The sequence below is a fragment of the Phytophthora infestans genome, genomic scaffold, assembly GCF_000142945.1.
Source record: "Phytophthora infestans T30-4 supercont1.34 genomic scaffold, whole genome shotgun sequence".
Lineage (NCBI taxonomy): Eukaryota > Oomycota > Peronosporomycetes > Peronosporales > Peronosporaceae > Phytophthora > Phytophthora infestans.
Window position 1 is genome coordinate 793,898 of NW_003303725.1, and position 24,381 is coordinate 818,278.

The following is a 24,381-nucleotide window of genomic DNA, read 5'->3' on the forward strand; positions in this document are numbered from 1 at the left end:
TTATCCTCTATGGTGGGATACTCGCATTGGCACATTGACGGTGTCTGGATCAGCGACAATTTCGTCATGTAGCAACGATAAGAAAGATTGGCATCCAAATTCTAAAAAAGAAGCTCTAGATTTGGTGCATATTCTGCTGCGTGTTCTTCTACATGTACCTACGCGCTCTGCTGCATCTTGGCCAACTGGAAATCCTCCATACCCTGTAGCCACGACGCTACTGTAAGACCTTCGGGGCAATACGAGCACACCACGCCCAGTGCACTCACGTCGTGCACGTTCTCCAAATCGTCGTCATTGAACAGCATGTCTTCAAACGCGATGCCGCTCTGCTCCTTCAGCTGCTTGAAATGCGTCGTTTTGCTGCCTGGGAAGATGGTGACGAAGTCTGCGATGTCTTCCAGCGTCTTCTTGATCATTTGCTCGACGTCTTTACCACGCAGCGTCACGTCCATCAGACCCAGAACCTTCTTCGCTGTCTCAATCTCTTCCATACGTGACGCCACGCCGATCTTCGTGTTACGGAACTGAGGGTCCGTCTTCAATACACTCAGCACTGCGTGAATCTCCGGGTAGAAGTGGACTTGCCAGCCAATGGCATCAGTGACGTCACCCGTGATGGGGTCCTTGGTGATCTTTTCGTTGTGCAACTCATCCATGGCCGGGAACCACATAGTGAAGTCGAGGTCAAAGACCACGAGTTGCGGAATGTAGGTCCATTTACGAAAGACCCGAGCAGCGAATTCGGGGTCTTTGCCCTCAGTAGAGCGGTTTTTATCCGGTGCGAGGTCTTTCGGCATACTTTTGACTTGGTTTTAGTTGCTTTGCTTTCAAAGTAAATTGAAGAATGGGGTTCTGTTTCCAAGAGCTGAGAAACTATGGCACTCTTTTGAAGGTCTCTTCTATCACCATAGAGGCTTATGCAGATGCCATAAGATCGCAAAATCTCTCGCCACATCATAATCGATTGCTCACACCATAAGGAACGGGGCGGATGGCGCGAGAATCACAGCCAACAGCACATGATGCAGCGTCGTCACAGCTGTGGTCTCATGTCCCCCGCCTCGTGGTGTTCGATTTCGACTACACGCTCTGGTGTCCGTGTTGAATGGCGGTCCGTTCACCAAGTCCGACGACCCAGGGACGGTCCTTGATCGCTATGGGGAGGGACTGCCAGAAGTGCAGAAGGGGCTCCACGCCCGCTTTTCTAAATCTGACAGATTAATTCTAAATCTGAAAATAAAATTAAATCTGAACAAACGATGTTACATGTGTGTACCATATTATTGGCACTTATTGATTTGGCGCGAGACTCACCAGGAAACAAGCCCGCTTTCCCGCCCAATTGAACACTTCCCCGTAACCACTACACTTCGTTTTAGTATACGAATTGAAAATACGCCCGCTACGGCCCCCACTGCCACACAGTTTAACTCATTTTGCAGTCTCTCTCCCCAGTCACAGGCAGCCTCAATCCATGTCAGCTCCAGCCCCCGAAGTCCCTACCCAGCCTCGTACGCCGTACCAGTACCACATCGAGGACTCCAGTCTTTTTGCTATGGACAGGGTGATGGAGGTCACATGTGATGAGCCCCGGTGTGTGTACTGGTGCATGGAGGTGGGGCTAATCGACAAGGCCAAGCACTGCCCCCTGTGTTTTCAGCCGATGCGCCTCTCCCTCGCGCGGAAGCGATGGCGCTGTTGCCGTCGCAAGCAGCATGCCGATGGAAAAGAGAATTCCATTGGTATGCTGACCAATTCCTTCTTCAACGACGCTAAGATTAAGCTGAGCAGCGCTGTCCGGCTCCTACTTGCGTGGTGCATGCGTCTACCACAGGCCAATGCGGCTGAGTTGGCTGGGGTGACGGAGGCGACGGTCCAAAACTGGTACGCATATTGCCGTGCAACATGCTCGAAAGAGCTACTCAAAGCTGATTTTAAGGTAATGTTGCTCTAATGTTGCTGTAATGTTGCTGTATCCACAGTATTTAACTTTTGTTGCGTGTATGTAGATTGGCGGCCAAGGCAAAGTTGTTGAAATTGACGAAACCAGCTTGGACAAGAAACAGAAGTATCGCCGCGGTCGGCGATACGAGGAATTCTGGCCTTTTGGAGGTGTAGAACGAGGTAGTGGGCGTTGGTTTGGGCGGTTTGTGTACGATAAACGCACAAAGGAGACTTTACTTCCCGTAATTAAGCGATTTATTAAGCCGGGGTACGTATTTAAATCTGCGTTACTACTTTCCGTTACTAACAAGTTTATTTTTGTGTGAGGCAGGACACATGTCATGTCAGATATGTTCGCTAGCTACGTCTGCGACCGAGGAGGAAAGCAGCACACACTGGAGAACAACAGGACTCTGCTTTCAATGAATTATTCTCATAGTTGGGTTAACCATTCCAAGAACTTTGTAGATCCCAACACAGGTACCCACACGAACACGATAGAGGGCCTGTGGGAGACCCGAATCAAAAGACACATCAAGTCAATGAGAGGCATGAAAAGAGATCAATTGGACTCCTACCTCGACGAGTATATGTGGCGCTCCTGGTTCTTTCCCCCAAGGCCCACTGCAGGACAGATCATGGGTGGTTTGGTTGTGGCAATAATTAGAAATGAATAAATCTAGTTCGTCAAATTAGGTCTTCTTTAATTTAGAAAATTATTTCTTAAAAGCGGGCGTGTTCTATGGGAGAGCCGTGTATTCCATAGTGGAGCGGACCGGAGGAAGGGAATTGTGTTTTCCACACGAGATTATCCGTGACCGGTTACACCTCCTGATGAGGTCCATCCGGTCCACTCATCCGGAGCTGGAGAATCTGTCGGATTTTCTAAGCCTGGAGTGGGGACAATGGAGGCTGGATGCGACAATTCTTCAATCGGAGTCACGGCGGCTTGGTTCTTGGATTTTCCGTTCTGTGAAGCTTCTAATGGAACGTACTTGCGCTCGTGCTGAGTTTTCGTTGTGCCGTAGTATCCTTTAATCTTCAGAAAATCCGAAGTTGGAAGGACGTTGAATAATCTAGCTTTGAGTGCTTCGGAAGCCGATAAAGCACGTTGCGCTCGCTTCTTGGCACTTCCGGGCAAGCTCACGTTCATAATATCTCCTTGGTAAAGGTTCCCGAACTCCTGGACAAACGTGTACATGTCGAAGAGATGAATCCGTTGCATGGCAAACATCCGATCTTGGAATAATCCACTCAACGTTTTCCGTCTTTCATCACCTTTCATGGCAAAGTTTCGGAGTAGCACGACCAGCATGAAGTTGAGTGCGATATACCGACACAACACCACGTACGTCATGTAATAAAGCAGTGCCACTCCAAACGAACTAGCTTGAAGAGAAGCGTGAAAAATCGGCCAGATACTTCCTCCATTCGAGAACTTGAAAAGGGTGAGCATACTGTCACTAAACGTGTTAAAGTGTGACTGCATGGTCAGTGGGAAGTTGCCACCAAACAGATTCATACCCACAACAGCAAATACGCTGTTTAGAAGCAGGTGGAACGCGATGGAGCTTAGAAATGCAGGCACACTGGCTAGTATAGCATCCAGTACTAACAGCAGCTTGTTATTTTGTCGCACCACTCGGAATGGCCGCACTAGACGAAATAATCGAAGGACGAATATCCCACGAGCGTAGCTGTCACTGTAGAGCAGAACTGAACACGATAGCAGTAGAAATTCGACACAGGCGATGACCAGAAGCACAAAATCCAGACGATTCCATGGATTCTGCAAATATCCAACAAGTCCACCGGATGCTGCCCCGATGATAATAAATTCGGTGGCGTACACCAGCATGAGAAAGTTCTCGATCATGTATAAACGAGAAGCATAGATGTCGCTCATCCCGTGATATTCCAGTGCGAATAAAACCGAGTTGGAGAAAACCACCAGATTCATGAAATGTTCGAAAGCCGAAGAATCCGCGATTGACGAAATTTTATCCATGGTGGGACTTCCAGATTCCAGAATGAAAAAAGTCCGTTCTTGACGTAATCTACACCAGCTTAGAAACGTTCCATCTGCTCTTGTGAACAGTGGCGATTGCAGCAACCAGTCTTTGAATCGCCCTCGATAGATTTGCCACTTGGCGTCGACAACTTGCATCACATCTGGGAACTTTTCCGTTCCTTTCGGGAATTGGACACGTGGTTTCTTTAGATATGTTTCCATTCTTTTTTCTTGTTGAGTCACTTTTGCAGCGCGTACTATTGATACGGAGATGTAGCTGTCTCGAACAATCCCCACGAAAAGTGACAAGATCATGTAGCTGACGAACACTACCAACCCGATAAAGTAAATGATCGAGAAGTAGGATGACGCTTGTTGCGCTCCATCCAAAGAAGGGCCAAATCCCGATCGTAACGTTATCAAGAACACCGTTAGAAACGACGCTTGGAACGAGTGGAAACCGGTATATCCGCGATCGGGTGGAGACATGGCTACACATTCCATGTTGGATTTACAGCCCGAAGACGTATCATCCATTCGACAGAAATGCACTGGCGTTTCAGCAACATACGTCTTGGTGTCACCCACAGCCATTGGGGCGATAAAAGTATCGGAATCCGCTTGAATCGCGCAGCGATGAGACAATGAGTTGTTGAAAAGGTACATCCCCAAGATCGCGAACAAGAACAGATAGTAGCAATAACAGAGTACTGCATTACCAGCCATTGGTAACGAAACCAGGAAGGTCTCCATTGTTTCCTGGAAGCTTTTCCAACGCTTAAAAATCCGCACACCTCGAAAAACGCGAAGTGACAGCAGATTAAATCCAGCCAACGAAGAGAAGGGCAGTACAGCTAACCAGCTGATCATCACTGCGCAGAGGTCGAACGCGTCCCATTTACTCCTTAATAACGGCGCGATCCCTTCCAATCCGATGGCTTTACAGATCTGCTCCATGGTTAGAAATACCAGTAGAAAATATTCTAACACAGTCATGCCAAACCTCGCCACTTCTTCCACGTCTTCTTCGTCATCGAGGTTCGTCACGTAGCGGAATGAACGCCATCCGACTGACGTCATACTGCCGACTACAGCGATCAGTACTGCAAGCTGGAAAGACGGATGCACCACGACTTGGTAACATCGAGTTGGCAACCCACTCGGCAGCTCGATGTCCGTGAATATTTCGGTGTTTTCTGGTTCATTTTGCTTTAAACCTGCTTGTTGTCGGAAGAATGCGCGTGCAATGTCTCGAGTAAATTCGTCTTCGAACTCTAAATCGAAGCTCTTGAAGGCATTTGCAGGTTCCTGAGATGGGGAATCTGACGGTGTATCAGATTCTAGAGGCGTCGTTGGAGTAAAACACAGCGATAAACACCTGTCATCGTTCGCAGGAAGCTCGTCGGTGGTTAAATACTTGATCGTCCGCACAAAATTGGTCGTTTGGCGTCCTGTTCTCACGCTTTTCGCCTCGGTTATCACGACGCTGACGTCGTGTATCACGATTTTTTCCAAGAGTGATGGAGGCAGATAACTCTGCAAGGGAAGAGCTCTGGGTTGCCACACCAGTGTCACTTTGTCTTCCAGCAGTTTCAAACCTCCGTTTGCCGGTTCTCCACGTGCTCCATGTAGTTTTGCACTGACGTTTCCATCACGGAGACTGTCGCGAAAAGTGTCGAGTTGTCTCTCGTCATCCGACGGTACTGCGATAGCAGCGTCGCTCATTTCTCGTGGTTTAACTCTCGATGCTTCTACACCGCGTGGTCTTGATACATGCAGAGGGATGAAGTGTTAGATCTATCAACAGTTGCAACAGAGGTGAGATTGTCTATAATTATCAATCGAGGCAATTTATTTTTGGCAGCTGATAAACGCTTTTTCATTTTCTTTTGCTTAGAAAAAATATAAAATGTGCATCCTTATTTAAATCAAGTCGAAGCATGTCTGCTTTTAAAAAAAAAGCATAATCATGATTTAAACAAAACGCTTTTTTTTTTAAATAAAAAGGTAATCAAAAAGAATAAAATGGGAAACCGCCCAAAAGTGGATGGAAGCGTCGTCTAGGCAAATGGCAAAGCGTAGGAAGCAGGTGCTTCGAGCTCCTGTAACATCTTCAGAGCCTGTGGTCTACGTATGGGAGGGGGCGCATGCGTCTCTTTGGAGCGAAGGCAACAAATGTGGCGTTCGGATGGTAGACACGATAATACTGTACCACAACTCGGACAGCAGTCACATCGACTCGTACTTGTGGTTGTTCACGGGAAAAAGTGGCGCAATCTCTCGCAAACGCATGTCGAAGGATGGTTCGTTGCCTGTTGCTAAGATCCGCGAGAGATTTTTGCAATTATCAGGTCGTTCGAGTGACAAAAGTGTGGATTCCATGGCTGTCGTGAATTTCCTGGATGGCACGCGAAAAGTTGTGGGAATCGACGAATTCGAGGAGATTTTACACGCTCTGGAAAATAAACGTGGAGTTTCTTCGTTTGGCAGGAAAATTGAGGGATTGCAACCGTATATTTCCTCAATTAGCGACGAGAGTCATGTCCAAGTGGAATTTGAAATTTCACGAGACGGATCTGCCGTACCCGACGTCAAAATTGAACGAAGAGCTGGATATATTAATAATCCGAACGAAACTACACCGCTTCAGCTGTCGAGTAGCAAAAGTAAAGAAGTGGAGAAAATTACAACCAAAGTGGTAAGTTATTTATCGAAAACTACAAACGCTCGCGTTGTCGGTGCCACTCTCGAGTTCGTATGCGACAGTAACCAGATCGTGTGGTTGACACACATTTCGCACGTGGAACTTCAGCAGATCAGTGACAAAGCTGCCGGAGCAATGTTACAAAAAAAAGCGTCACTGCCAAATCTTCAGTCTGCTATTAAAGGCGAAAATTCGGTAAAGTGTCGAGGTGAATTTTGTGAAACTTCGGTAACATCGCTTCCTGGTCTAGCGAGATGGGTGACAATGTTACGAAATCAGAACGATAACAATCTCGATGAAACTGAAGTCGACCACGTGGTCGTGGAAGATACTGGACAGCGATTCAAGATAGGCAACAACAATCTCCTTCTTGCACACGCTGAACTTGATTTTCTTAAAGATACGTCGGCTCTCTCCTCTCAGCTGGATGATAACGCATTGGCCATACAGTGGCAAGAAGCTGATAACGTGTTTCGGATGGAACTTGGACGTCCCAACCCGACGCAGTTCTACAAACAAGTGCCCGTTTGCTCCAATTGCCATCGAGTGTATACGGAGATCAACAAATTCCGTGATGCTGGCTTCCAGCTGAAATCAACCCTCAACAGCGATCAGAATGTAGAAGAATCGAAAGAAAATGACCTACAAGATGAAATTTTCGAGGAAATGTTCCTTGAAGAACTGGCGAAGCAGTCCGCTGTTATTGACTCGACGGTTGATAACAGCAACAAGCGGGTCGTTAGTGGACCGGAGCTGGATGATACGGACCGACCTCGAAGTGGCTCAAACAGCTCAAGAGAGCGCTCTATTCTTCCTTCTCTTCAAGCAACTTCAAAGATGGGCAAGAGAAAGTGCATCATCCCACTACGTAACAATCAGCAATCGACTGCAAATCTTGTTACCGGCAACGACGGGCTGACAGAGAGAGTGCAACACTTGGAAGTGGAGCTTATGCAAACCAAGCAAAAGTTGTCAAGTGTTGAAGCACGGAAAGTGAAACTGGAACAGGAAATTCTCCAAACTCGAGCTCAATGTGCAACAATGTTACGCGAAAAAGACGATCAAGCACGGAAGCAGCGACTGGAGCTGGAGTTTACTTTCCACTCGAAACAAAGTCAAGTTAAACACACGACTGACAGCAGCTCCGTCGATGAAATTTCTCGGTTAATCGAGACGATTGACATGTTAAATCTTCAATTGGACCAATCAAATCGAGACAAGGAACAAGTGAAGAAACAACTCGTGCACTCGCAACAAACAGAGCTCAAGAAACTCCACGAAAAGTACCAACTTGACATTGAAACTTTACGGCTAAGTGAACATTCCGCCAAGGAACAAGTAGAGAGTTTACAGATGCAAATGTTGAGTCTCCAAAGTCAAGCACAAGTGGCCACTACGCAAGCGAAAAACGCCAAAGCTTCTCTAGAAGAGTTAACCAAGAACAAAGTGCTCGTTCTAGAAGACAAGAACCAACGTCTTGAGCGTCAAGTAGCAGCTTTGAAGCTCCAGCAACGCAGCCAAGGGCAAACATCCGGGAGTGTAACATTGGTAACATCGTCGTCTGTCGCAAAGCATGACGTGGAGGCGATGGAGAAGCATCTGAACAACAAGATTGAGTACTTGAAAGCCCAACTGTCGTCGGAGATGAAGTGTAAAGAAGAACTGGGAACACACCTCGCTCAAATCACCAACGCTATGGAACAAATGAAAGTTGACAAGCGCCAAGCGCTAGCGGAACAAGAAGAAGCTTTCAAGAAACAATCCGAGCGGATCGAAACTGCTTTTTCTCAAGAAAAAGAGCTTTTAACAACGCAACAAGCGGCGTTACAAGGTAAAGTAGTGACGTTACAAGCGAATGTTACCGATCTCGTGCAAGAGCTGACAATGTGGAAAAGCAGAGAAGCCAACGCCAAGCTTGCGATGGAGAAAATGGTCGAAGAGAATGTTCGATTGACTCGGCAACTTGTGGACGCTGAGGGTCAAGTTGAAGCGCTTCAAGAAGAACGTAAACAAGACGCTGCAAATGTAGGCTCTATGAGTGTAACAAACGCCAGTGAAGAGACCAAACGCATGCAAATGGAGGCATTGTTACGTCGTCTTGACAATGAACGGCAGTATCTAAAGAGTCAACTGGAAGATCAGCAAGAAATGAAGGAGAAGAGTCAGAGAAAAGTTACAGATCTTCAATACGAGCTTCAAGAAGTGAAAGACGCCATGGAAGACGCTTTACGACTCAGCGAGCAGAAGATCAGTACATTGACGACTGAAAATCGCAACCAAGAGCTCGAGTTACGTGGCACTATCGAGTGTCTGGAAGAGGGGAAAATGTTACTAACTCGACAGCTAAAAGACGTGCAAAATAAATTCTCAGAGGCTCGAGAACAGTCGCTACTTGAACGTGACGAGATTGACAAATCCAGGATCGAAGTCAGCGAAATGAGAGCGCAGTTACTGGCAGCAAAGGAAGACAATGTGAAGGAGCAAAGTTACGCGAAAAATGCGAGTGAGAGAATGTCAAAATCTTTGGCTGCAGTGAAAAATTCGCTGAAAGTGATGGAAGACGAGAAGAACATGTTGATCCAGCGTCTCGAAGACGAGAATGCGCTGTATATGGGTAAACTAGCGGCTGTTCAAGGCGAGATGCTGGTGCTCGAAGAAAAACTCGAGAAGGACAAAATTTGCGCTAGGAAGGAGAAAAAGTTGGCAAATTTTGCATTAGTGCTTCGTGAGAAATTTGCGTTATGGAAGTTACGAAAGGAGTATCGTGCCTTTTCCCAAGTAAAGTTACACACTACTTTGGTGCGTCTGCAAGCGAGTCAAGAGCGAAGAAGAGCTGAAGAACTGGAGAGGCTGGAGGAGCGATTACGCGACGATTACATGGCGAAATGTGACGAAATGACGCAGACACTTCATGATGAACGTCTCGAGGCTATTCGAAGGATGAAGGAGGAACATGATAAAGATCGGGAAGAGCTGAACGAATTTTACGTTCAAGAAAAGTATCAGCTACAAGAAGACCTCACAGCAGTCCACACGGCGCAGATGCAGCAGATGAAGGAGAAGTTTGACAATTTTTCCAAATCTGTCGAATCTGATGTACAAAACACCATTCAGGATCTGCAGAACGAGAAAAACAAGCTCCAACAGAGCCACATTCAATTATCTGAGGAGCTAGCCGCAATGACGCAGAAGTGCGAAGTGATAGCGAGTACTTTCGAAGACGAACTGGCAGCTTTAAAAGAGGAATGGAAGAGCAGAGAAGAAGATTGGGAAGATGAACGAGAAGGTCTTCAATCATCGATTCAAACGCAACGAGAACAATCCGACGAGAAGCTGAGATTGGAGAGGAGTAAACTTGTGTCGGGTCATGAAAAAGAGCTGGAAATTTTGCAGAAACGACATGAAGTGGACACAACTGAGCGCGCCAAAGAATTTACTGCTCAAGTCACGATGCTGCGTGAAGAATACAGTCAGAAATATGCGGAATTTCACAAGACAGAGGTCTCAGCTATGGCAACCAGGCATCAAAATGAGCTGGAGAGCGAGATTAGTGCAGTGACGCAGCGATACCAGCAGGACATGGATACTCTTCGTGAAGACCATAGTAGAGCTCTTCATGACGCAATGACGCAAGCTAAACTCGAGGCGAATGGACGACTGGAAGCGATGCAAAAGGAGATGAACGAGCGTAAAGGAACCGCAGTTGTCAAGTGTACGTCCAAGTGGCAACGAGCCATGGAGGAGCTGCAGAACCGACAGCAAGTGGAGAAGAAGATGACGTACAACCAAGGTCTTTACGATCGAGAGAAGGAATGGCAACAAGCTGCAGTGCAGATCAAGGAACGACAGCGTGAAGAACTTGACAAAGTCCAGCAAGAGGCAATGGCAGCGATTCGAGCTGCGGAGGAACGGCACGAGATGAAATTTCGAGCTCAACTTGCTGAACTGAAAATTCAACTTGAAACGCAACATTCACAAGAACTTGAAAAATTGTCGGAAGACATCACGACACGTGAACGAGAACGAGCTCAAGAGCATTTCGACGCTAACGTGGAAGTGATGGAGCAAGAACTGGCTGCCAAGTGGACGGAGCAACTTGAAGAACAGAAAGCGGAGCTTGAACGCAAATTTGACGATGAAAAATCACGATTAAATGCGATATTTGCCGAGGAGAAAGAGACTGCGCTACGCCAACTGCAAGAAGCTCACGAAGAGCAACGCCTACAGTTGGATAAAGCATGGGGCGAAAAGCTCGAGAATCTTGTTGCAACCACTGCAACTTCTCATGAAAAACAACTTGAATCGCTTTATGAAAATCACGATCGTGAAAAAGAAAATTTGTCAAATCAGCTCCAATCGCAATTTTCGCAACAGTTGGAGGAACAATTACGAGATCAAGAGGCCAGACTGCTCCGGGAACAAGAAGACGCTATCGCTCAAGTGCAGGAAGACTCAGAGAAGTTGATTGAGCAGGTAGAACGAGCCATGACCGAGTTGAAGAAACAAAAAGAGCATTTAGAGACTGAGCTTGGGTCGCTCCGCTCTGCGCTCGAAGAAGCTGAAGATGCCCAATTCGACGCCCAAGAGAGCCTTAAGAAACAGCAGAAACAAGCAGCGCTTCACGTTCTTCATCTGGTTATGCGTGCGATGAGAAAAATCAACGAGGAAGTTCAGGCAAAGCAAATATTGCAAAACGACATTGAAATTAAGGTGAATCGTCTGGAAACCGAAAAATCTGATGAAAAATCACGTTGGGAAGAGCTGATGAGTAAAATTTGTGAAACTTGGTCACAAGTGCAAGCTCAACACGGCGAGATGAGTCAAACGCTGACGAACTATAAACGAGACGAGCTAGTGGCACACCGGAACTCCAGTGCTATATTATCCAACGAAATTTCGATTGTAATGAAACAATTAGAAGAAGTGGAAGAGATGAAAATCACATTAGAGCGGGACGTAAATTCGCTCCAAGCTGAAGCGCAGACCATCGAAGCTTCACTCCGAGACCTCATGTTGCAGTCTGGTAACAATGGATCGTTGAATATGGCGGTGGTAGCCAAGAAACGTCGACTGAACGAAGAGTTTGAAGCTCTTTTGGAACGTATTGAGAAAAAGAAGGCGGAAATTCGAAATGTTGACCAAACGCTGGCGTCACTTCGAGCCAGACGCGAAGAGAAGGAGCACGAAATGCGAGCCATGGAGCGCAAACTAGTCGAGATTTTGGTGCAGCAGCAGAAGCAAATGTTGCAGCTAGTCTCCGCTGTACGAGAAGTGTCACTTCCCATTATTGCCAGCTGAGAAATATAGATATTACAAGTATTTATCAGAAAAAATGGGTGCATTCTCTAATGGTTGTTTATTTCTGGGAGGCCAATTCCTCTTTGAGGCGCTTGCGTGCCTCGGTTTCTACCAGCACAGCAACCTGTGGCAAAATATGGTGAGATTTTTTTATTTTAGTTGAAATTTGTCGACGTACCCGACGTTCTTCCATGTATTTACTTTGCAAGTAGAAGCCATAGTATGCTCCAGCCACACCACCACAAAGCGCAAAGACTGCTCGTCCAGTTGAACTACCGCCACCAACGTTCACACCGCCACGAGGACCGCCTGCCATCATGCCTGGAGCGCCGCTCATCTTGGAAGAAATGTGGTGTGGTGCACATCAGCAATAATAGTGTGGCTGACACTTTATTTGCATTTAGATTGTTGTCACTTCAACATGGGAAGCCGATGTTACTGTGCACCAGCAATCGCATGAACGTATTGGCAGTTGTAGTCGTTTCATACGAAGCACTACCTCACCAAAACTAAAGGAATTGGTGGCTTCACTCAAGAATTCACCCCACGAGCGACAAGAAAATGGTTAAGCTGTTGCGTCTTCTGATTCTAGAAATGGGTTTGCTTGCACTGAGTCGAGCCGCATCCACATTCGATTCAACGCAAAAGTGGGGGTACAAGGAGACGACGGACCAAGAGCTTGGGCCTAATGACTGGCACAACGGCTACCCTGATTGTGGAGGCAAGCACCAGTCTCCAATCAACTTTCCCATTCGAGAAATCTTACACATTGAACAATGGGATGCCGAGCCTCCACTTCAATACGCCGGTGCTTGTAGAAACTTCACACTTCACAAGCTCGACGATCTGTACAGATGGGAGATCCAGCAAGACGAAAGTAAGTAACTTAGATTTTTTTTTAGCTACATAGTGTGAAGATTAACACGGCGTTGAAGACTGCACAGTCAAGACCACTAACAAGGGTAAGCGCGAGTATTCTGTGCTTCAGTTCCACATGCACCTGGCGTCAGAACACACGATAGACGACTATCACTACGACGCCGAGCTCCACTTCGTTCACAAGGCCGTGGACGGAAGTGGTAAACTACTCGTCATGGGCGTGTTTCTTCATGCTGAGAATAAAACACAGCCGAACGCGTTCACTCAAAGTCTTGTGGGTGATATGGAGAGTAGTAATACAACATTGAATCTGGACAAAATCGACACGAACTACGCAGAAATGCTCAACAGCCTCGTGAAGAAGAACCACTTGATGAACTACAGTGGTAGTTTGACCACACCTGGTTGCAGCGAAGTTGTCGACTGGTGGGTACTTATTCAACCGATTTCAATCTCGTTGGCCGATTTCCAGAAAATGCAGACGTTGTACGGTGAACTTCCAGTCACGAGCAATTCCACTGACAATCGCCCCACTCAACCTTTGAACGATCGTGAAATTATCTACTACTTCCATAGAGCGGCAAACTCATAACTATGATGCATCAATCGTAGTCCGGAAAGCTAATTCGGGAAAAATTGCATACCTGAAAAATTGAAAATCCTAAAAACAAATTGCTAATTTTTGGTGTATTGAACATGAAAAAACACGAAAAGACGTTGTGTGCAGCAGAGGTCGCCGGCGCTTTAGGACGCTTGTGGGCCGTCGATTGATGAATCTATCGCCAATTTAACTGTAATGCACCGGGATCTTACTGGAGGGGCATGATAAGGGCACATTAAGTCCTCGATCATATCTGAAATCTCAGCTTGGAAGACATCTCAAATTCCTTAAGAGCAAGTGAATAAAAAAATGTTGGGTCCTGTGTCACGTATGTTGCTGTTGAGTGCTACTTTCATCGTTTCGGGGCAAGCCGACACGAGCAAGTGGGGGTACAAGGAGACAACCGACGAGGAATTGGGTCCTGCCGACTGGAAGGGCAGCTACTCTGCATGCGGTGGGACGCACCAGTCTCCCATCAACATCCCGATGCGTAAGCTCTCGCACAACGACTGGGGTATGGCTCATGCCCCGCTTAAGTTCGGAGGCGACTGCAGTAAATTCAGCCTCAAGAAACTCGAGGATCTGTACAAGTGGGAGATCAAAGGAGACGAACGTGAGTACAAAAAAACTTAGTTATTTAGTATTTTTGTGAAGTAACATCGTAACATACTTGGTGGATGCGAGGGTAGACTGCACGGTCAAGTCCATCAACTTCGACGAGCGTGAGTACGGACTGGCTCAGTTCCACATGCACGCGACGTCGGAGCACGCCCTAGACGACTACCACTACGACGCGGAGATCCACTTTGTCCACAAGGCAGTGGACGGTAGTGGCAAGATCCTAGTGACGGGTGTTTTCCTCAACGCTGAGCCAAAGGTGCAGGAGAACGCGTTCGTCAAGGGCCTCTGGAAAGATCTCGAGACGGAGGAGAGCTCTTTCAACCTGAGAGACGCGGGGTATGTTAAGATACCCCAGATTTCTAGAATTACTAAGTTCTAACTTCTTCTTTTTTAGCATGACCTACGCTGAGATGTTAAATGGTCTTGTAGCCAAGAGCCACGTGTTCAACTACAATGGTAGCTTGACCACTCCACCGTGCAGCGAAGTCGTGGACTGGTGGGTGTTGAACAACCCCATCTCCATCTCGTACGACGAGCTTCACCAATTGAAGAAAGTGTATGGCGAGCTCCCAGCCACCAACGACGCCTCGGACAACCGCCCCACCCAGCCACTGGACGACCGCGAGATCAAATACTACTAAGTTGCAAAGGTAGCATGATCGTCCACCAGCAAGAAAAACAAAGCTAGGTTACTTGAGTTTACTAAAAAAAAAAGAGAAAAAAACGAATTCTTTTCTAATTTTTATTCGCACGAACACATTGAACGCTTGATCGTAGATATCTTACTCGACTTTTTTTTTAAGTTTCCTTCTCTCTTCTACGTTGAGCACATCAAAATCTTCTTAGCCTGTCTTTGACTTACAGATTGTATGGGTCTGTGTATGAGAAGCCCTGGAACACGTGACTTTTCCCAATCGGGACATCCGACACCACCGAGTCGATGACTTCCTGTCGTTTGAAAAATTCCGGCACGTTGTTCACTTCCCCGTCGGACTTGACCACCGGTTTGAACGGCACCGGGACGTCCCGCTTGTACAGTTTCTCCCAATCCACTTGCGCGAAGAAAGGGTGATCCATGATCTCCTGCGCTCCACAGGGTCCGGACCCCAGACGTTTCGCCGGGTTCCGACATATCAACCCTCTCAAAAGTGATCTGGCATCATCCGAAAACTCGGACGGGAACCGTAACGGGAGCTTGACGATGTTCTGGAAATTCCGTTTCCGGTTCGCGTGGTAGAACGGCGTGTAGCCAGCCAACATTTCGAAGATGAGCACACCCATGGACCAGTAATCCACGGCTTTCCCGTACGGTACACGTCGAATGAGCTCTGGAGCGATATACTCGGGTGTGCCACAGAACGTCTGCATGCCGTCTTTACTGTCAAAATGGTCGTGAGACAACCCAAAGTCCGTCAACGCGATGAATCCTTGGTCGTCTAGCAAAATGTTCTCGGGTTTCAGATCACGGTACACGATGTTGTACGTGTGAAGATGCGAGATCGCCAACACCAATTGAGCGGCGTAGAAACGAGTCCGCACTTCGTCAAAGTGCATAGCACGACGCAAATGGAAGTGCAACGTGCCGCCGTTGTAAAAGTCCATGACGAAATACAACTTGGCGTCGTTCTGGAACGCGTACCGCAGTTTGACCATAAATGGGTGGTCCACACCTTGTAGGATCCGACGCTCCGTTTTGGTGTGTTCCACCTGATTTTTTGCGAACACGGCAGCTTTCTTGATGACCTTCATGGCGTATACTTTGCCGCTTTCTCCCCCTGTCGCACCTGCTATTTGTTGCGGCGTCATGCCCATGGCCATCATCGTACGAGGACTTAATAACCGCGCCCCTTTCTGTTGTTGAGGCACCTTCCGTCGCACTAGCATGACCTTGCCAAACGCGCCTCGACCGACGACACGTAAGAGGTCGAAATCGTCGATAGTTAACGAGTCGTACTCGCGAGGTTTCAGCTCCCGAGCGTTCCCAGCGGCGCCACCGAGTACTGTTTCATACACTGACTGCTTGCGTGTACGTGGCTGGTCTCTTGGAGGTCGTCCAAGGTCTCCATTTTGTCCAATAGGAGGCTTTGGTCGAGCTTGTTGCTGTTCATCTAAAAGCGTATTTAAGCGAAGTTCACGGGCTGCTCGACGCTGGAACTCGTACGGCGTAGGAGACGCTAGAAACGCAAACACAGTGTCGAGAACTTGTTGCGTAGTGTACGCTGGACTCTCATTGGCTCCTTCACACGGCCCAGCAGACAAGCAGATGCAGCCAAAACCCGTGAGTTGAGCTGCACTGGGACTCTTAGGAGATCTGGATGACGGTGAGGTCGCCGTGAATACGTCATCACTACTTGTAGTCGTGGTGCCGGTGCCACTCGGACCCCCACTTGTGGCGAACGTAGTGGCATCTCGACTAAGCTCTGTGTTTAACGGAAAATCCGATCGGGACCACGAGATACTGTGCTGGGAGAAGAAGCGCTTGAAGCCAGAGTTCCACGACGGGTCGATCTTGTGCGAGCTCTCAATAAAAGCCACATTTCCTAGTCGGCTTTTGAGATCGTACCGGTATTTGGCAATCAACTGGGTCACCAGGACGCCACCGTACCCATAGGCGATGAAGTGCACCTTGTGAGCGGCTGAAGGGAAGATATAGTTACGCCACACGTGGTCGCAATGGTCCTCGGCGTTACTGGAGCCTCGGATGGGCATCTTCTCCACGGTTCCGTCTTGTGTTACCATAAGTTGCGTGTTCATGTTGGGATTCATGACTAGAATCCCGTATCCTGCAGCGATGGCTTTCTGGAAATAGGGCAGCATGGAGCCGACTTTGACGCCGTCTTTAAGTAGCACACTGCGACTCCAAATGCCACAACTGAGACCTCGGAAGGAGCATACAAAGACTAAGAGTTTCTCGGCCACACTGAAGTTTTTACTCGTGTGGAAAATGCATCTCGGTTCATCCGTGTCCATCATCATACGGAATCCGTCATTGGTGGAGCAGATACTGGACGAACTGGAGCGTACCGAGCTGCTGACACTGGCATTGCTGCCTGCTGTACTGGCTCCAGGATCGAAGCCAGACTCGACCGAACTTCGCTCAAACTCGAGTGGAGGGATGGCTTGTTCCAGGAACAAAAGCTCCTGTAACATTCTCGTGTGTACATTGTCAATCAGACCGCGAAGAACTTCTTCGCCGTGTTCGCGGATTTCCTGCTTGGAGATGCGTTGTCTGGTGGCTTTATTGCGCACTTCTCCGCTCTCCGTGAGCTCGAACCGGTCGTTAGACCAGCCCGCAGACGCTGCAGTGAACGCTGCGGGCATCGTGTCTTCCGAGATGGTGCCCATGTCCCATTTCGGCATTGGCGGACGTCGTGTTGTACCCGCGTTGCTACTGACGCTGCTGCTGTTGATGACGATGCCGTCCATGAGCGCAGTGAGCGTCGGTCGCTCGCCTGAAGCTGTCGGCGCATTGCTGGGGCCGTTTGCAGGGCGATGGTTGGAGTCCCACTTGACCTTGATCATGGCTAACGGAGAGGAGGAAGTCGCTCTTCCCTTCGCTTGTGAACGTTGCTTGTCCCTCTCTGGCTAGTGATGCTGACTCGTTGAGAGACCCGGCTCTCCCATCATCAACCATTTTGGGCCAATTGGCGACCAGAGATTGCTATGTGGCGATGCGAAAGAAAGCCATGGTGTGCACCACATGAAACGATTGCGTAAAAGAGATTGTCTCGACACCATACAAAGGATAAGACTTTGAAGGAGAAGGTCGTTTAAGAAGACGATGGGCTATTGATCCGCTTGCAAGTTTTGTCAGCTCGTATCAAACTGAAGACACATTCTAGCCACAGTTCAGTGCAATTTTTTGGTAGCTTCGAAATTCTGCTCACACTTCCTCGTCTCGGATCGGATCCCAATCCGTGACGTATTAATAGTATTCGTCCAGTGCCATGAGTCTCTCACCTTGTTCAGTCGACAGTTTGGTATTAAACGCCTCGAGATTCTCTTTTTTACGTTTAACATTGGCAGATTTCGGTAGAGCGACAATTTTTCTGGCTAGACTAAAAGCCACCAGCACCTGTCCTGGCGTAGCATTGGCCTCCTTGGCGATCTCAATAAGCATCGAATTTCTTACTTTATAGCCCTTTACTAATGGAGAATAGGCTTGCACGATGATGTCTTGGTTCTGGCAATAATTGACTGTCTCTGGATGAGTAAGCCACGGACGCACCTTGATCTGGTTCACTGCCGGCTTCACTTTGGCTTTCTTCATGAGCTTGTCTCTCATAAGATCTTTTCGGAATACCGGTAAAACGGTGCATGATTGACCATGTTTAAAACAATTACGTATTATCACCTTACACTGCGAAATTGCCATCTTAAACTTTAAATTTACTCGTTTAAACTAAACAAAACTCTGTTTCATCACTCTGTGGCAAGTAGCGGTCCCAGAACGTGCCGTTGTTTGACTGCGACGACTGCTCGGAAGTTCCTGAGAACGCGTGGCTCTTGTTGTCACTGCCATCGCGCCATTTCGCCGCAGTAGCAGCCGTAGTGGCGCTGGACTCTTGCGTTTTCTCCTGTTTCCGTCGCTGAAGATCGTTACTGCCACTTTTCAAGTCAGCGAATGGCGAGTCCGAGCTCGAATAGCCGAAGCGAGAGCGCTGGAAATCTCCGTATGGGTTCACTCCATTGCTCACCAAAGCTGCATAGTTGCGCTTCTCCGCCTCGGTAAGCACTTCCACCTGATGACGCCACACGGCCACTTGTTGCATGAGACTCTCCACTTCTTCCGAGTGTTCCTCTGCCAGTTTTTGCAAATATTCCTCATGTTTTCGCTGACTCTCATTGGCTGCAGCTTCCACCATTTTCTGAGCTCGACGTTCCGCTAATTTGTTGGAATTTTCAATCGAGCGGTTGGATTCCTTGATCAGCTGTTCTTCATGCTCTGCTAGTCGCGTCATCGCACTCTCATGAGCCTTTTCCATCATAACTTCATACTCGTTCCTATTCGTCGCCAACTGGGTCTCTGCGTCTTGAGCTCGACGCCGCGCTTTGTCCAATTCCTGACGTTGAACTTCCACTTGCTCCTTGAGTCTAGCTATCTCACTGTCGCTCTGTGCAATTCTAGCTTGAAGGATATGTTCTCTCTCAGCCGCACGTTCTTGTGCAAGTTTTAATTCTCGATAAGCGTCTTGCAAGACACTTATTTCGTCACGTACCGAGGCATTCTCCATAAGTGCGAGTTGCAAGCTATTACTCAAATCGGTCTGCGCTTCAGCCACACAATCGAGAGCGTTGACAAACATCCTGGCTCCAAGAGCACGAGGCTTTAAAGCGTGTTGCTCAGCCAGCTCAGTCTCTAAGAACGGACTGAAATCTTGATACCAACGAAAGCACAAGCTCGTCGGACGAGAAGCTGAACGTAGACGCTTGATCACGGCGACAAAAGGAGCGCCGAACGTGCTCTCGTTGTTGATAGAAACCAGTACGAATCCTTTGCACAAGCGCTTCTCACTGCCGCGATGTTCAGATCTGGACGAGAAGAACACGGGAGACACTTCCAGCATTGCTGCTTCCACGTCGCAGATTCTACAAGCTCCAAGCGATAACCCCATCGGGCCCGTAGCTGTACTCCACACACCTTGAGTTTTTCTTATGACGGAATTAGTTTCTTCATAAGACTGGTTGTCACTGTCACTGTCACTGTCACTTGAATCGAGTTCAGGAAGGAAAGATTTCACTTTCCTCTCAGCACGACGCTTTTCACGCAATTCGTGGAGTAGAGACGGTGGCAAATACGAGAAAAAGCCTCGCGAAATGAGGTCACGGGACCCTCCACTTACGTCGTCCCATGCGAACAGAGCGCCACCATTTACTAGCCCGTGACTCGACATCGTCACATCCGCTGTCTCGCCTCTCTGCTTGCCCGTAGCACTCACAATATTGGAATTATTCGAGCTTGAAATACTGTTCACTTCAGAGCTTCTGGAGCCGAATAAATCACCAAAAACGGCGCCAAAGAGACCAGAAGAGCGCGACGCATCGACACTGAAGCTGCGATGACTAGGATTCAATGCAGACTTCCCAGTGTCCGACGTTGAGTTGCCGCTACTGCTTCCTCCACTGACACTCGACACGACGCGTTGTCTCCCACTCATGGACTCTACATTCGACGTAGAATCAACGCTACTTCGAGGCGTTTCTGGGCTGTTTCTTTGCCTGTTTAAATGAGGATTGTATAGAAATCTCAAGCGCAGTGGCAGCCCCACACTACGTAGCTGAGCCAACACTTGATCGAACGGAGAATCACTGACGTCAACGCCATTCACGCGCACCAATTTGGCTCCAACTGGGACGTCCACTAACGCTGGGTCCAATTCCTGTTGCTCTCGAAGGAAACCTGCCACTGTAGCGCCCAAGAACTGTCCATCTTGTTCGTGACTCGGCGTTAATCGTAAGCCCAGACCTGCTTTTGTACTCGTGGAATTCCTCAGCTTTGAAGGATACGCAGCCGGTGCCGCTTGTTCCAGCTGAATATTCAGCTCCTCCAAAGCCAAAGCAAAGCTCGGCATACCTCGAAATACATGCGGGAAGGGACAGTTGGCTCCAGCGAGCAGGAAGCAGCTCAGCATCACCACTGGCAGAGCTTCAGCCTTGTCGGTTTTTAAGAAATACAGAGCTGGGTCTCCCTGCTGTTCAATCGTCTTCAAACTGACGCTACTGCGTCGCGTAGAAGCTGTCGCTGTGCTCAGGTTCGACATTGCTCGTAACCTGCCATTGTTTAAAACATCCGTGCTATGAATTTTATGTTTTTTCGTTGTCTTGAGTTTGGCTTGCTCCTCCAATTGTTGCATTCGTTGTTGCTGAAGCTCGCGAAGTTTCTCTTTCTCCTGTTGCTCCTGTTTTTGTTGCAGTGTTTGACAGTAACTCTGCGTGTTCTCCAACACTCCTTCCAGCCAGTTATGCAGCTCCACGAGACGGTCTTTGCAGTGTTGCGCATGGAATATTTTGAGATATGCTTGGGATAATCTCGGAACACGAACCGATCGACTGGCCAATAGCTCTGAGGAGTGAGCGATGTACTTCTGGAAGTGTCTGTAGCGACGGTAGATCTTCCAGCTGTAGCGTCGAGAGCTAGACGAGTCTCCTAGCGAACACTCAAATACATAGCTATATGATACAAACATCCGTCATTAATTTGTCATATCCATATGCGAGTTGCTAATTATAGCATGCTCGCCAACTGTCCGGGATTATTTGACGGACGACGTACATGTCGATGCTGTCAGGGGTTCGGTAGTAGCCCAGCGGCTTGATTGTCACGGGTTGTGTGGCTAACAACGCTGTGAGCTGCTGCCAAGTCTCCAGCTGTGTGAAGGCGCGGTTCGACTCGCTCAGAAAGGGCCGGGGTAGTCCCAGCGCCTTGGAAATATTCTCTACAACCGCCGCCTCCATCGGTTGATGCAGAGATGAACGTGGTGGCACTCGCTTTCTGCGCAAGTGTGCAGCGATCACGAACTGCCAGCGCCACCTCCTCACGTACGTTCTGATTTTCGTTATGAGTTGCGACTCGCAACGCTACAAAAAGGCGGGCTGCAACTGGCAATTGTCGGATCTATAACGATGCAACTTTTTTTTTGATCGGATTGAAGAGGCTTTGCAGGGGATTTTGCTGCTAACAAAGAACTATTGACGCTGCCTCATTGTTTCACGAGAAGCTCTCTAACTCGATCCCTTGAAAATGCAAAAAGTTGCACAACTTGCCCGATTTTTTTGGGGTCAAGTGTGATCCTAGAAATTCTAGGCGCTCTATTCCATGTGCCCATCGATTCGAACTGGAAGTTACTTAGCTCTCACTAACTGAAGTACATGTTCAGTAATATAGTACTTGAAGTACAGTACATGCCCTGCTAGTTAACAGTTAAAGAGGACCGCCACGACAACGTAGCCGACTGAAAGGCTTGTCGCTGACTCCTCCTCGATCATCATAAGATCCACACTGTGGACTACACCGTGGCGGCCATCAAACGCGGTCTGTATATTTTAACGTCCATTGCCCTCATGTCGAGTATTCTCGATGCTATTTCCTCTCTGTCCGACACGTTGGCTTCTTCGCGCTCTTGCCGTCAACCACAAAATTAAAATATAGGCTGCCTGCTGCTTCCACTCGCACGTCTCCCACCTGTTCGCTCTTCGTACACATTGCAGTCTGCCCCATGCAGAGCCCGTCTGCGAGGTCGTCGCTGTCCTATCGCCCTGTCATCGCCTTTGCGGTGGAGGCTGCTGCATCGAGCTCGCGCGTTAAATGTCGCGGTCCACACGGGTGGAGCACACCACTCCCTTCTCCGCCAGGCGAGCTGTCGTCTCCGCGTTGAAGTACTCGCCATCCTTCGATTTTATTCGGAATTTAACTGCAAAAATTAATGATTACAAAAACCAATTATCAGATTTGTGAACGGCAACAAAGGTGCGGCAGAGAGGATTTTATACGTACATCTATGGGTTTCGCCCAACGTGTTAAGCTTCGTGAACACCGCGCGGACTGCATGCACATTGTCCTATTCGCCACCGAAAATACATACGAAATTAGCAATGATAACAATCAAACGAACATTAGTTGCGACTCACCGGGTGCACCATATCCAGGAAGCTCGTCTGACCAGGCACAATCTGGTGGTTCTGGTACCCGAGAACGCGCGTATAGGCGGCGCTCGAGAAGAGGAACACCGCCGAGGCTTCTGCGGCCACCAGAGCGATGCAGTCCATGCATTGTTCACAGATCTGCTGGTACACCTGCAATTGTCCGACCTCGTGCTTAAGCGACTCGACAAACTCTTTCTTGCGCAGACGCGACTTGCGCGAATGGTCACGGTTACGCTCTCGCGACTTTTCCTCCTTGATCAGCGCCTGCTTCTCGTCCTCGCTGAGGTTCTCGAAGTTGGGCGTCGGGTTGTTCTTGATCATCGCCGAGATGATCTCGGGTGGCAAGGTTTGTGACCCCACCATATCAGGAGGGAGCATACCCGGTCGCACCTGAGGACCTTTGTGGAAGGGCAGAGGCGGAGACTGTCCCGGGAAGCCAGACGACGGGTCGTACAGTCGCGAACCTCCGTCCTGGAACGCTAGCTCCGTGCTGGGGTTGTACATGGGCGGCGCAGGTGGCATAGGTGCACCCATGAAGCCGTTCATGCCACCACCAATACCCGCAGGCAGCGTCATGGACGTGACGTTGTTACCGTCATCCATGCCGTCGTTGCGGTCGCGGTTAATGAGGTTCTCGAAGTACGCGGCGTTGGCTTGGATCTTGGACATGTCATTGTTGGGACCAGGAACACCGAAGGCGTTTGCATTGACGTTCGGGTCGTCGTTCTCCACCTTGATGCCCATTAGACGAGCATATTCCTCCATGGCATCACCTTGTTGGGGTTGATCCATAGGGTTCAAGCCAGGCACGTAGACGCCGGGGAACACAGCTTGCGGATCGGCGTTCATACCCTGCATACCCGGATGTGGAGGCATGCGCTGTCCCTGCTGGTGACCGTACTGCGCCGCCAGATTAGCGTTGAGCATCGAGTCATCGTGCATCATATCCACATCATTGTCAGTGGGCGTGAAATCCATTGCGCAGTCTGTTGAAAGAGAATTTGGATGGCTAGAAGTGCGTCTACGGCGTAGATTCTCCTATGGGTCGGCAGGTGGTCCCTCCCCTCCTGATGGTCTGCAAGTAGCGAGCCCTGCAACTCGACGAGGCGGGAACGCGTGCACGATTGCGAGGATGAGAGTGCTAGATAGAAGTAGCGATAAGAATGCACCGTGTTGGACGCAATAATTTGAAGTTAAAGTAATGTGCATCACACGATATTAGGAGTGTTTTCGGATCCTTTTGTCCAAATATAAGGAAAATAAATGTATTTTCGGGTATTAGTGTTGATTACGGTATGCTCTGGTATTTCAGGGAAATAAATATTTTGGAGAATATCTGAAATCAGACCCGGATCGCAAAAGTAGTGCTATGAAGTAGACGCACGGATTGGTGACCACTGCAACTCGACGCCGCGAACGAGAATGGACAAATCCACCACCGAAGGTTCAGAGTGTCGCTGGCTTCGGGCTGCGTGGCCATTATACAATCGAAACAAAATACTTCGAAGTGCACGTAGAGTATGTGCGATGCGACCTTTCCCTGCAGCCTTTTACCGTAAGGGAAAGGCGACGGAGAAAGAGTACTGCTACCGAAATGCAGTAAGTACAAAGTAGCCTCGTCACACATTGCACCTCAATACTTCGGTTTCATACACTGCGAAAGCACCGGCCAAGGAC

At 48.5% G+C, this 24,381-nt stretch overlaps 9 protein-coding genes across 9 annotated transcripts; 3 read left to right on the forward strand and 6 right to left on the reverse strand.

Annotated features, from left to right (window-relative positions):
- Positions 1-134: 134 nt before the first annotated feature.
- On the reverse strand, positions 135-800 carry PITG_14407 (uncharacterized protein; the record flags this gene model as incomplete). The annotated part of the gene is made up of 1 exon (XM_002898830.1): positions 135-800. One exon carries the CDS (start codon positions 798-800, stop codon positions 159-161), a length of 642 nt encoding a protein of 213 aa, XP_002898876.1.
- Positions 801-2,769: 1,969 nt separating this feature from the next.
- PITG_14409 (Voltage-gated Ion Channel (VIC) Superfamily) lies at positions 2,770-5,683 on the reverse strand (the record flags this gene model as incomplete). Its single annotated transcript, XM_002898831.1, has 3 exons — positions 2,770-2,800; positions 2,871-5,243; positions 5,325-5,683. 3 exons carry the CDS (start codon positions 5,681-5,683, stop codon positions 2,770-2,772), a joined length of 2,763 nt encoding a protein of 920 aa, XP_002898877.1.
- A 343-nt stretch (positions 5,684-6,026) lies between these two features.
- PITG_14410 (uncharacterized protein) lies at positions 6,027-6,517 on the forward strand (the record flags this gene model as incomplete). The annotated part of the gene is made up of 2 exons (XM_002898832.1): positions 6,027-6,431; positions 6,488-6,517. 2 exons carry the CDS (start codon positions 6,027-6,029, stop codon positions 6,515-6,517), a joined length of 435 nt encoding a protein of 144 aa, XP_002898878.1.
- Positions 6,518-7,703: 1,186 nt separating this feature from the next.
- PITG_14411 (uncharacterized protein) lies at positions 7,704-11,960 on the forward strand (the record flags this gene model as incomplete). The annotated part of the gene is made up of 1 exon (XM_002898833.1): positions 7,704-11,960. One exon carries the CDS (start codon positions 7,704-7,706, stop codon positions 11,958-11,960), a length of 4,257 nt encoding a protein of 1,418 aa, XP_002898879.1.
- Positions 11,961-13,574: 1,614 nt separating this feature from the next.
- On the forward strand, positions 13,575-14,702 carry PITG_14412 (carbonic anhydrase, putative; the record flags this gene model as incomplete). The annotated part of the gene is made up of 3 exons (XM_002898834.1): positions 13,575-14,053; positions 14,130-14,397; positions 14,456-14,702. 3 exons carry the CDS (start codon positions 13,750-13,752, stop codon positions 14,700-14,702), a joined length of 819 nt encoding a protein of 272 aa, XP_002898880.1.
- A 217-nt stretch (positions 14,703-14,919) lies between these two features.
- PITG_14413 (protein kinase, putative) lies at positions 14,920-17,607 on the reverse strand (the record flags this gene model as incomplete). Its single annotated transcript, XM_002898835.1, has 1 exon — positions 14,920-17,607. One exon carries the CDS (start codon positions 17,581-17,583, stop codon positions 14,920-14,922), a length of 2,664 nt encoding a protein of 887 aa, XP_002898881.1.
- Positions 17,608-17,986: 379 nt separating this feature from the next.
- On the reverse strand, positions 17,987-18,349 carry PITG_14414 (uncharacterized protein; the record flags this gene model as incomplete). Its single annotated transcript, XM_002898836.1, has 1 exon — positions 17,987-18,349. One exon carries the CDS (start codon positions 18,179-18,181, stop codon positions 17,987-17,989), a length of 195 nt encoding a protein of 64 aa, XP_002898882.1.
- Positions 18,350-18,382: 33 nt separating this feature from the next.
- PITG_14415 (uncharacterized protein) lies at positions 18,383-21,516 on the reverse strand (the record flags this gene model as incomplete). The annotated part of the gene is made up of 3 exons (XM_002898837.1): positions 18,383-19,175; positions 19,281-21,231; positions 21,335-21,516. The coding sequence occupies 3 exons, from the start codon at positions 21,514-21,516 to the stop codon at positions 18,459-18,461; spliced, it is 2,850 nt and encodes a 949-aa protein (XP_002898883.1).
- Positions 21,517-22,362: 846 nt separating this feature from the next.
- PITG_14416 (uncharacterized protein) lies at positions 22,363-23,799 on the reverse strand (the record flags this gene model as incomplete). The annotated part of the gene is made up of 3 exons (XM_002898838.1): positions 22,363-22,472; positions 22,556-22,619; positions 22,690-23,799. 3 exons carry the CDS (start codon positions 23,680-23,682, stop codon positions 22,363-22,365), a joined length of 1,167 nt encoding a protein of 388 aa, XP_002898884.1.
- Positions 23,800-24,381: the final 582 nt, after the last annotated feature.